This window comes from Mustelus asterias, unplaced genomic scaffold, assembly GCF_964213995.1.
Source record: "Mustelus asterias unplaced genomic scaffold, sMusAst1.hap1.1 HAP1_SCAFFOLD_704, whole genome shotgun sequence".
Classification (NCBI taxonomy): domain Eukaryota; kingdom Metazoa; phylum Chordata; class Chondrichthyes; order Carcharhiniformes; family Triakidae; genus Mustelus; species Mustelus asterias.
The window spans coordinates 129,512-142,145 of record NW_027590653.1 but is presented as its reverse complement, the minus strand read 5'-3'; the positions used below and the strand labels follow the sequence as shown (position 1 = coordinate 142,145).

Genomic DNA, 12,634 nt, shown 5'->3' with positions numbered 1-12,634 from the left:
ACTGCCATGCAAAACAATTCTTACTGTCTTAATGGTTGTAAGGTCCACCAAGATCCATTGAACCACAGAAAGGTTACAGCACAGAAGGAGGCCCTTTGGCCTATCTTGTCGATGCCAGCCAGATGACACCCAGGTGCCCTTTCTAATCCCACCTTCCTGTACCCGGGCCATAGCCCTGTAGTAAGGTGCAGATCCAGCTACTTTTTAAAAGAGTTTAGGGTCTCTGCTTCCACCACCAACTCGGGCAGCGAATTCCAGACACCTACCGCCCTCTGCATAAAAAAAATTCTTCCTTATGCCCCCTCTACACCGATTGCCACTTATCTCGAATCAATGTCACCTGGTTCTAGAATTCTCCACCAAGGGAAACAATTTTATCCTTTCCACTCTTTCCCTCTCTATATGACCCCTGGTAGGGTCTCTCCAAGACCCGGCTGCAGCTAAACCCCAGACACATTTCCAAAAGGTTAGAGTTTTTTTTCACATGTTCTACGAGGACTAGTTATGAAACATTTGACCCAGCACAGACTCGAATGGCCAAATGAACTAATTCTGCGCCATACTGACTGATAGGCAGGAATCATCCCCCTGTCAAAGAAAGTGGAGTTGGCATGCAATGGTAAAGGGCTATTGCAGAGAACTTTGGCACACAGTGTGTTAAAAAGCTGGTGGCAACAGATTATCAGTGCATGTGTGACACTGTCAGTATGCAAGGGGTTAAACAGCTCAGCGTGTGAGACACTCAGTACACGATGGGCTAAAAGCTCAGTGAGAGACACTCTCAGTACGCAAGATTTTTAACAGCTCTGTGTGAGAGACACTCTCGGTACGTGAGGGGTTAAACAGTTCAGTGTGTGAGACACTCAGTACATGAGGGGTTAAACAGCTCAGTGTGTGAGACACACTCTCGGTACGTATGGGGTTAAACAGTTCAGTGTGTGAGACACTCAGTACATGGGGTGTTAAACAGCTCAGTGTGTGAGAGAAACTCCCGATACGCAAAGGGTTAAACTGCTCAATGTGCGTGTGTGAAAGACACTCTTGTAATGCGAGGGGTTAAACAACTCAGTATGGGAGACACTCAGTACACGAGGGGTTAAAAGCTCACGAGATGTTAAACAGCCCAGTGTGTGAGAAACTCTCAGTACACGAGGAGTTAAATACCTCAGTGTGTGTGTGTGACACTCTCAGTACACAAGGGATTAAACAGCTTGGTGTGCGTGAGAGAAATTCCCAGTATGTGAGGGGTTAAACATCTGTGTGTGGGTGTGAGAGACACTCAGTACACGAGGGGTTAAACAGCTCAGTGTGTGAGAGAAACTCCCGATACGCAAAGGGTTAAACTGCTCAGTGTGTGTGTGAAAGACAGTCTCGGAACGTGAGGGGTTAAACAGCTGAGTGTGTGAGAGAGAACTCGGTATGCTAGGGGTTAAACAGCTCATTGTGAGAGACACTCTTGGATCACGAGGGGTTAAACAGCTCACTGTGTGAGAGAGACACTCTTGGGATGCAAGGGGTTAAATAGCTCAGTGTGAGAGACACACTCTCGGTATGCAAGGGGTTAAACAGCTCAGTGTGTCAGATGTTCTCGGACACAAGGAGTTAAACAGCTCATTGTGAGAGACATTCTCAGTACACAACGGGTTAAAAGCTCAGTGTGTGAGACACGAGGGGTCAAACAATTGTGTGTGTGTGAGACACTCGGTATGCGAGGGGTTAAATAGCTCAGTGAGTGAGACACTCGGTACACGAGGGGTTAAACAGCTCAGTGTGAGAGAGACAGTCTCGGTACGCGAGGGGTTAAACAGCTCAGTGTGAGAGAGACAGTCTCGGTACGCGAGGGGTTAAACAGCTCAGTGTGAGAGAGACAGTCTCGGTACGCGAGGAGTTAAACAGCTCAGTGAGAGAGAGACAGTCTCGGTACGTGAGGGGTTAAACAGCTCAGTGTGTGTGAGAGACAGGTACGCGAGGGGTTAAACAGCTCGCTGTGAAGTCTGCACCCTGCCTAAGCTCTGGGTTAAATTGCAGCCTTTAATTGGTGTGAGGCAGCCTCAGAAGTGCAGCAATTAAGTTGGTGCGGCGGCTTTCAGGCGAGTGTGGTGAAGTTAGGAAAGGTTCGCTGCCCTCACCGTGACACGACAACGCGGACATGGCGGTTTTACAATGGATGCTGCGAGTTACACCCAGCCGCAGATTCGCAGCTGTTTTCCCTTCCAGCCCGTCCGTCTCTCTGTGTGTTTGTTGGCTCCCTCTCCTGAAGGCAGCGGCTCAGAGCTCCAACTCCCTGCCACTAACTGTATTCAGATAGCGCCGCCACACCCCACACCTCTGCATCTTTTCTTTTAGGGTCGGCAACCATACAGCAAAGGTGCTTCACGGGGCTGGGGCAAACTAAGACTCGACAGCGGGCCTGTGTGAGGGGATTGGGGACGGGCTGGTCGGAAAGGCTTCGGTCAGAGAGGTGGATTTTTATGCAGCGCTGGAGTGAAGGGATGGGAGAAGATGTAGGGAGGGAATTCCAGAGCTTGAGGTGGGGGGGGGGGGGTTGGTGTACCAGAAGATTCATACTAAAAGTCCCCACACCTCTGGACCACTCCACTGGAGATACATCACTCCCTGAAAGCACAGGATAAGTCACGGCATGCACAGAAAGAGGCCATTCAGCCCCTTTCTCCCTCAAAAAGAAAGCACTGGGGGCAATCCTGCTCATTTGCCCCACTGTCAGTTTGCTGTTCACGACGTTCTTTCTTCATAGCATCCCAACAGTGCAGAAGGAGGCCATTCTGCCCATCAGGCCCTGCAACAACAACAATCCCACCACATATTTACCTTGTTAATCTCCCTGACTCTGAGGGGCAATTGAGCACGGCCAATCCACCTAACCCGCCCATCTTTGGAGTGCGGGAGGAAACCGGAGCACCCGGAGGAAACCCACGCAGACACAGGAAGAACGTGCAAACTCCACACTGATGGTCAGTCACCCAAGGCGAGAGTCGAACCTGTGTCCCTGGCGCTGTGAGGCAGCAGTGCTGACCACTGTGCTGCCACAGATCAGGGATGGAACCTGGGGTGGAGACTTTACTTTGAAATCATTGCACACGCCTCAATAATGGCTCCAATGGGGCCACAAGTCGGGAGAACATCAGTAGAATATGATACTCCAGCCTTTGTTTCAGCATCATTTACATTATCAGCTGTATCTCAAGTGGGTAGCACTCTCGCTCCCCCAAATCACGGGGTTCTGGGTTCAAATCCCACTCCAGGGGCAGACACGAGGAGAATGTGCAGACTCCACACAGGCTGGAATCGAACCCGGGTCCCTGGCGCTGAGAGGCAGCAGTGCTAACCACCATGCCGCCCGTTCATGGTCAACCACCCTCCTCCCTGCCCCATTTTGTTGACATTCTTCCACTCCGGGAGGGTAGGGAATCAAAGGAGTGCTTCACTGGGGCCGGGAAGCGCTTTGAGGTCAGGCGCTCGCGTCCAGGTTCTGAATCAAACGTTGAACTTCAGTCTTTGGGGCCCGCGCTGTAGATAGAGCTGTGCTGGGAGAGGTTGGCAGCCACAGGCCCTGGACTCAGCTAGCCCTGTTTACATTCTTCAGATTGCTTTCCCCCTGCTGCCATCCGATCTGCAGTCCATCCCGCCCTTCCCTGCTGCTTTCCCAGCCGTTGCCAGAGTGAGGGAAAGAAAGAAAGAAAAAACAGCTGGAATTGGCTTTCTCCTCTCAGATACTTCAGTCTAAACAGACCAGATGCAGGGGAAAGTGGGTCTGCCAAAAGCAACAGATTTAGCTTTCGACAGGAGCAGCGGAGGGGGGGGTGGGTAGGAGTTGGAATTTTTCAAAACAAAAAACCTGCTTCGCATTATTTTTTTTGCTGTTCCTTTCTTTAAAGGGATAACCAGCTCTTAAAAATACATCCAGCTCCCGGGCTTGGAGTTGGTGGCTGGGTCAGAGTCGCAGAGAGATGAGAGCTCAGGGCTGTGGGAAGTGGGGGTAGGGGAGGGGAGGGGATAAGAGAGCGCGGGGAGACACACAACAGCGAAAGAGCGTATTGAGCACTGCTGCCTCACAGTTCCAGGGACCCAGCTTGGGTTACTGTCTGTGCTGAGTTTGCACGTTCTCTGCGTGGGTTTCCTCTGGGTTCTTCGGTTTCCTCCCACAGTCCAAAGATGTGCAAGTTAGTTGGATTGGCCATGCCACTTTGCACCTTCGTGTCAGGGGGACTAGCTGGGGAAAATACGTGGGGATATGGGGATAGGGCCTGGGTGGGATTGTGGTCGGTGCAGACCCGATGGGCTGAATTGCCTCTTTCTGCACTATAGGACTCTAGCCTATGATTAGGAGCAGGAGTCGGCCACTTGGCCCCTTGAACTCGCTCTGCCACTCAATAAGATCGTGGCCACTCAGATTTTGTTTGCGGGATGTGACCATCACTGGATAGGCCGGCATTTATTGCCAGTCCCTCGTTACCCTGAGGCCTTAACTCCACTTTCCTGACCATCAACACCCACATCACCCCTGACACACATCCTCTCCTCACCCTAATAACCCTCGGCTCCCTTGTCGAGGGGGGGAAAAAAATCAGTCTAACTCAGCCCAGAATATATTTGATAAGTCTGCACCACTCGCAGGGGACAAGAAGTTTACCGGCTACCTGACATTAGAGGAAAGAATCTCCTCATTGTCCTCTTCAATGGAAGCCTCTCATTTTGAAACTGTGCTGCCTAGTTCCAAGATTCTGTCGCCCACCCCCAACCTCCACAAAGGAGAAATATCCTCGCGCCGAATTCTGGACCCTTTCATGTTGGTTGGTATGTTGGGCAGGTTCCCTGGCAACCTTGTGAGCCTCAACCTCTGGGAGGAAAGTCAGGCTCTGAGTTCTGCTTCGCCTGACAAGGCCCTCTGGAATGCTAAGCATTTCCCTGCTTTTGCCATGTCAGGGTTACAATGTTGGCCCAAACTTTCCTTCCAGGTCCAGTGAACTCTATCCCCCGGAACACTTGGCAAAAGCTCCCTCTCAGCGTGCCAAGACAAGAAAAATAGGCAGTTCCTCAGAAAAAAACTGGCTATTTTTTTTCTCTGTTCAGCAGGTGAAAAAGCCAAGGAACTCAATGCTAATTGGTTATTTCATGGCTCCAATCAACAAGCTCAATGTTCATTGGTTCCTTCATGGCTCCAATCAGCAAGCTCAATGTTCATTGGTTATTTTATGGTTCCAATCAGACAACTCAATGATCATGAGGTACCCCATGCTGATAAGAGTCCATCAATGCTCATTGGCTCCTTCAATTTAAAGTTTATTTATTAGTCTCACAAGTAGGCTTACATTAACACTGCAATGACGTTACTGTGAAAGTCCCCTACTCGCCACACTCTGGCGCCTGTTCAGGTCCACTGAGGGAGAATTTAGCATGGTCAATGCACCTAACCAGCACGTCTGCCTTTCAGGGCAAGCCGTCCCGAAAGCTCGATGGTCATTGGCCCTCTCAGCGCTCAGTATCCAGAAAGCTAAAGGAACATTGGCTGAAAGGGCCAAGCAATGGACTCAATGGCCATTGCTCAGTCAAGGCACTGCAGCCAATCAGAGAGCTGAAGGGCCATTCGCTCTGCCTCTCTCGCAGGGCCCACCATCCAATGAGAGAGCTTAATGGCCATTGGCTCTCTCTCTCAGTAACCGCTACCCAATCAGAAAGCAGGCAGTACGTCATGCCATTTTCCAGTTGCCAGGCAGACTCAGTCTTTCTCAGGCGGCACGGTAGTACAGTGGTTAGCACAGCTGCTTCACAGCTCCAGGGACCTGGGTTCGATTCCCGGCTTGGGTCACTGTCTGTGTGGAGTTTGCACATTCTCCTCGTGTCTGCATGGGTTTCCTCCGGGTGCTCCGGTTTCCTCCCACAGTCCAAAGATGTGCTGGTTAGGTTGATTGGCCATGCTAAAAATTGCCCTTAGTGTCCTGAGATGCGTAGATTAGCGGCTAAATGTGCAGGGATATGGGGGTAGGGCCTGGGTGGGATTGTGGTCGGTGCAGACTCGATGGGCCGAATGGCCTCTTTCTGTACTGTAGGGTTTCTATGATTCGATGATTTCTAATGAGATGTCAAACCCAGGTCCCCGCTTGGGTTCCCAAGTGGATGTAAGGGGTCCCCATGGGGTGTGGAAGGGAGGGCTGGGCGACGGTGGGGAGATGGGGTGGGGAGATGGGGTGGGGAGATGGGGTGGGGTGGGGTGGGGAGATGGGGTGGGGTGGGCACGGGGGGGTGTGCATTCTCTCCTAGCCAATATTCATCCCTCACCGGGCAATCTTGTCATTATCACCTTGCGGTTTGTGGGATTCTGCTGTGCGAATTCTGTCTTCCGCGTTTCCTGGATTACTACAACAGCGACTACACTTCAAAAAATATATCTTACACATACCAAAGGAGGTAAAGTGCTTGAGGAAGCCAAAGACTTGCAGAAGTAGGTGTATCAAAAAGCAGGTCTTTTCTTGCTTTGAGAAGAATTGCTTTGAATCTGCAGCTGGGAAGCTGGCCAGGGAAACTGCTACTAGGATGGAACGTTCCGGAAAGAGAGAGAGAGAGATAAAGAGCCTGGAGTGTGCCTTGAAGTGCTCTTTATTAGGCTGCCTGTTCGTGTGGTCTAAACTCAGTCAGTCTGTGTTCCAGACAGGCTGGAGGAGGGAGGGAGGGAGTCCCAGGGCAGGGTGACCCGCTCAACTGTGCAGGCTGCCCCGGGCCAGGAATGGGGGAGGAGGGGGGAATTTCCAGAGACGGCTCTTGGTCCATTCAACCCCCCCCCCCCCCCCCTCCCCCACAACCACCAGCATTTTTGTTTTTCCCCTGCTTAAGGCAGCCACCTTCACGTCGCGCTCCGGTTCCGGAGACGGCATGGTGGTTAGCGCTACTGCCTCACAGCGCCAGGGACCCGAGTTTGATTCCCGGCTTTGGGTCACTGTCTGTGTGGACTTTGCACATTCTCCCCGTGTCTGCATGGGTTTCCTCCGGGTGCTCCGGTTTCCTCCCACAGTCTAAAGATCTGCAGGTTAAGTGGATTGGCTGTGGTAAATTGCCGGTTAGATGAATTCCAGTTGATTGCTCATGAACCTATGTCCCCTTGTGACTGACTCTTCAACTAAGGGGAACAGCTGCTCCTTATCCACTCTATCCATGTCCCTCATAATCTTGTACATCTCAATCAGGTCATCCTCAGTCTTCTCTGCTCCAACGAAAACTATCCAAGCCTACCCAACTCATGAGGTTGATTGGCCATGGTAACTTGACCCTCGTGTCAGGGGGATTAGCAGGATAGATATGTGAGATTACAGGAATAGAGCCTGGGTGGGATTGTGGTTGGTGCAGACTCAATGGGCCAAATGGCCTCCTTCTGCATGGAGAGATTCTATGATTCTATGAATTATCCATGGTGAATGTGTGGGATTATGGGGAAAGTGGAGTAAAATACTCTGTCAGAGAGTCAGTGCAGACTTGATGGGCTGAATGGCCTCTTCTGCACTGTCGGGGATTCTATGATTCTCTGGCAGTTGAGACCCACTCATACCCTCACTGAGGCTCTTCACGGTCTCCCTTCCCACCCCACACCCCTGTTAGCCCTCATGGTAGGGGAAGGACAATATCCCCCTCGTCACCATTTTGAAGGAGTGTAGGTGCTGGGTTGGGGGAGGGGTGCAGGGGTGGGGGTCTCCACGCTGTACTGGGGCCAACATTCACAGAATCATAGAATCATACAGTGCAGAAGTGGCCCTTCAGCCCATCAAGTCTGCATTGACACGTGAGAAACACCTGAACTCCCACCTAATCCCATTGGCCAGCACTTGGCCCACAGCCCCGAACGTTGTGACATGCCAAGTGCTCATCTGGGTATTTTTTCAAAGGATGTGAGGCAACCCGCCTCCACCACCCTCCCAGGCAGTGCATTCCAGACCGTCACCACCCTCTGGGTAAAAAGGTTTTTCCTCACATCTCCCCCTCAACATCCTGCCCCTCACTTTGAACTTAAGTCCCCCTTGTGACTGACCCTTCAATGAAGGGAAATAGCTGCTCCTTATCCACTCTGTCCATGTCCCTCACAATCTTGTACACCTCAATCAGGTCGCCCCCCCCCCCCTCAGTCTTCTCTGCTCCAACGAAAACAACCCAAGCCTACCCAACCTCTCTTCATATCTTAAATGTTCCATCCCAGAACAGCTGCTCCTTATCCACTCTGTCCATGTCCCTCATGATCTTGTACACCTCGATTAGGTCTTCTCTGCTCCAACAAAAACAACCCAAGCCTACCCAACTCATGAAGTTGATTGGCCATAGTAACTTGACCCTCGTGTCAGGGGGATTAGCAAGGTAAATATGTGAGGTTACGGGATTAGGGTCTGGGTGGGATTGTGGTTGGTGCAGACTTCATGGGCCAAATGGCCTCCTTCTGCACTGTAGGGATTCTATGATTCTATGAATTAGCCATGGTGAATGTGTGAGATTATGGGGAAAGCGGGCTGAAAGGCCTTGGTAAAATACTCTGTCAGAGAGTCAGTGTAGACTTCATGGGTGAATCTCCTCTGCATCCCCTCCAGTGCAATCACATCCTTCCAATAATGTGACGACCAGATCTGCACACGGTACTCCAGCTGTGGCCTCACCAAAGTTCTATACAACTCCAATATAACCTCCCTACTTTTGTAATCTATACCTCACTAATAAAGGCCAGTGTCCCATATGCCTTTTTCACCATCCTACTAACATGCCCCTTCTGCCTGCAGAGATCTGTGGACAAACACGTCAAGGTCCCTTCGTTCCACAGAACTTCCTAGTGTCCTACCATTCACTGAATACTTCCTTGTCAAATTACTCCTTCCAAAGTGCATCACCTCTCACTTTTCAGGGTTAAATTCCACTGGACGCTGGCTTCAAGTTACTAAAGCAACCTTCCATCATTACCTTCTGTCTCCTACAACTGAGCCAATTTTGAATCCACTTTATCAAATTACCCTCTATCCCATGTGCATTTACCTTCCTTATAAGTTTTCCATACATGATCTTGTCAAAGGCTTTGCTGAAATCCATATCAACCACATCATGTGCACTACCCTCATCTCCACACCTGGTCACCTCCTCAAAAAATTCAATCAAATTTGTTAGGCATGATGTCCCTCTGATGAAGCCCTGCTGACTATGCCTGATCAAGCTTTGCCTCACCAATTGGAAATAAATTCTCAAATTCAGAATTTCCTCCAATAGTTTCCCTCCCACTGATGTGAGACTCGGTGATCTGTAGTCATTATCTCTACAATTCTTCTTAAATAGCAGAACCATATGAGATGTTCTCCAGTCCTCTGGCACTTTGCCTATCTGTAACACACTGAAACAGTTTCCACCGTAACATACTAGCAGCTTCCACTGTAACACACTGTAACAGAATCCATTGTAACACACTAAAACAGATTCCACTGTGATACACTGTAAAATATTCCACTCGTACACAATAACAGATTCCCAATGTAACAAAGTGTAAGCGCTTCCACTGTAACACACTGTAACCGATCCACTATAACACACTGCAACAGAATCCATTGTAACACACTGTAACAGATTCCACTGTAACACACTGTAACAGATTCCCTGTGTAACAAAGGGTAACAGATTCCACTGTAACAAAGAGTAACAGATTCAACTGTAACACACTGTAACAGCTTCCACTGTAACACAGTTTAACACATTCCACTATAACACACTGTAACCAATTCACTGTGACACACTGTAACCGATCCACTGTAACACACTGTAACCGATCCACTGTAACACACTGCAACAAATTCCACTGTAATACACTGCAACAGATTCCACTGTAACACATTGTAACAGATTCCACTGTAACGCATTGTAACAGATTCCCTGTGTAACAAAGGGTAACAGATTCCATTGTAACAAAGAGTAACAGATTCAACTGTAACACACTGTAACAGCTTCCACTGTAACACAGTTTAACACATTCCACTGTAACACACTGCAACAAATTCTACTGTAACACATTATAACATAAACCACTAAAACAAATTGTAACGGATTCCACCGTAACACACTAACAGATTCAACCGTACCAGCTTCCACTGGAACACACTAACAGATTCCACTGTAACACACTGTAATACACTGTAACAGATTCCACTGGAACACACTATCAGATTTCACTGTAACACACTGTAACAGCTCCCACATGTAACAAAGTGTAACAGCTTCCACGATAACACACCATTACACTGTAACACACTGTAACAGGTTCTACTGTGACACACCATAACAGAATCTGCTCTAACAAACTGCAACAGTTTCCACTGTAACACACTAACAGATTTCACATTAACACATTATGAGAGTCCATTGTAACACACTGTAACAGAATCCACTGTAACATGCCGTGACACAATCCACTGTAACATACTGTAACAGGATCCACTGTAACACGCCGTGACACAATCCACTGTAACATACTGTAACAGGATCCACTGTAACACGCCGTGACACAATCCACTGTAACACACTGTAACAGAATCCACTGTAACACGCCGTGACACAATCCACTGTAACACACTGTAACAGAATCCACTGTAACACACCGTGACACAATCCACTGTAACACACTGTAACAGAATCCATTGTAACACACTGTAACAGAATCCACTGTAACACAATGACAGAATCTACTGTAACACACTAACAGATTCCACTGTAACACACTAATAGATTCCACTGTAACACACTAATAGATTCCACTGTAACACACTAATAGATTCCACTGTAACACACTAATAGATTCCACTGTAACACATGTAACGAATTCTACTGTGATAAGCTGTAACAGATTCCACTGTAACACACTGTAACAGATTTCCCAGAAACTGACATTTCCACGGCAACATAGTGTAAGAGATATCCCTGCAATAAACTATAACAGATTTGACTGTAACACATTTGAACAGATTTCATAGAAATGTTACAGCACAGAAGGAGGCCATTTGACCTATCTTGTGCATGACAGCCCAAGGACACCCAGGTGCCCTTTCTAATCCCATCTTCCTGCATCCGGCCCATAGCCCTGTAGTTTACAGCATTTAAGGTGCAGATCCAGGTACTTTATAAAAGAGTTTAGAGTCTCTGCCTTCACCACCAAATTGGACAGCAAATTCTAAACACTACCCTCTGCTTTAAAAAGTTCTTCCTCGTGTCCCCTCTGCACCTCCTGCCACTTATTTTGAATCTATGTCCCTTGGGTCTGGAATTCTTTGCCAAGGGAAACTATTTTATCCTGTCCACTCGATCTCTTCCCCCTCATAATTTTGTACACTTCTATCAAGTCAGCCTTCTTTGTTCTTTGTTCCACAGAAAATAATCCCAACCTATCCAATCTCTCCTCATATCTATGCCTTTCTATCGCTGGCACCATTCTTGTAAACTTCCTCTGCACTCTCCCCGGAGAAAGTACGTCCTTCCTGTAATAAGGTGACCAGAACTTACTCAGAGAGTGGTTGGGGTGTGGAATGGACTGCCTGCAGGGATAGTGGAGTCAGAAACTTTAGGAACATTTAAGAAGCTATTGGATAGGCACATGGAGTACTTCGGGATGATAGGGAGGAAATAGCTTGATCTGGGTTTCAGACAAAGCTCGGCACAACATCGTGGGCCGAAGGGCCTGTTCTGTGCTGCACTGTTCTATCTTCTATGTTCTATGTTAACTGCACACAATACTCCAGTTGTGGCCTCACCAGTGTTTAATACAATTCCAACATTATATCCTGATTTTTATATTCTATACCTCTGCCAATGAAGGAGAGCATTCCATATGCCATCTTTAAAGTCTTGTCCACTTGAATTTCTGCCTTTAGGGGCCTGTGTACTTGTACACCAAGATCTCTCACTTCATCTACCCTTCTCAGTATATTCCCATTTATTGTGTATTCCCAATAACTGTTAGACCTCCCTAAATACATTACCTCACACTTCTCTATGTTAAAATCCATCTGCCAATTTACCACCCACTCTACCAACCCATCTGTTGGTCGACGAACAATGGAATAGTGGTTAGAACTGCTGCCTCACAGCACCAGGGACCCGGATTCAATTCTGGCCTTGGCCTCCTCTGTGTGGAGTTTGCACATTCTCCCCGTGTCTGCATGGATTTCCTCCGGGTGCTCCGGTTTCCTCCCACAGTCCAAAGATGCGCAGGTTAGCTTGACTGGCCCTGCTAAATTGCCCCTTAGTGTCCCAGGATGTGTGGGTTAGGGGGGATTAATGGGGTAAATACATGGGGTTATGGTGATAGGGCCTGGGTAGAATGCTTTGTTGGAGAGGGAAGGGGAGGTCGGTTCTCATTAACTTGATCGAGTTTTTCGAGGAAGTGACGAAGATGATTGATGAGGGTAGGGCAGTGGATGTTGTCTACGTGGACTTCAGTAAGGCCATTGACAAGGTCCCTCATGGCAGACTGGTGCAGAAGGTGTAGTCGCATGGGATCAGAGGTGAGCTGGCAAGATGGATACAAAACTGGTTCGGTCAAAGAAGACAGAGGGTAGCAGTGGAAGGGTGTGTTTCTGAATGGAGGGCTGTGACAAGTGGCGTTCCTCAGGGATCA

The 12,634-nt window shown here is 48.7% G+C and overlaps 1 protein-coding gene across 1 annotated transcript in view; it reads right to left on the bottom strand.

The window, feature by feature from the left end:
- Window positions 1-9,072, bottom strand: part of LOC144487291 (collagen alpha-1(V) chain-like) — a 44,342-nt gene extending 35,270 nt beyond the window's left edge. The window contains exon 1 of the mRNA XM_078205373.1: window positions 9,019-9,072. Coding sequence (XP_078061499.1) covers window positions 9,019-9,072 — 54 coding nt within the window. The remainder of the gene's footprint in view (window positions 1-9,018) is intronic.
- Window positions 9,073-12,634: the final 3,562 nt, after the last annotated feature.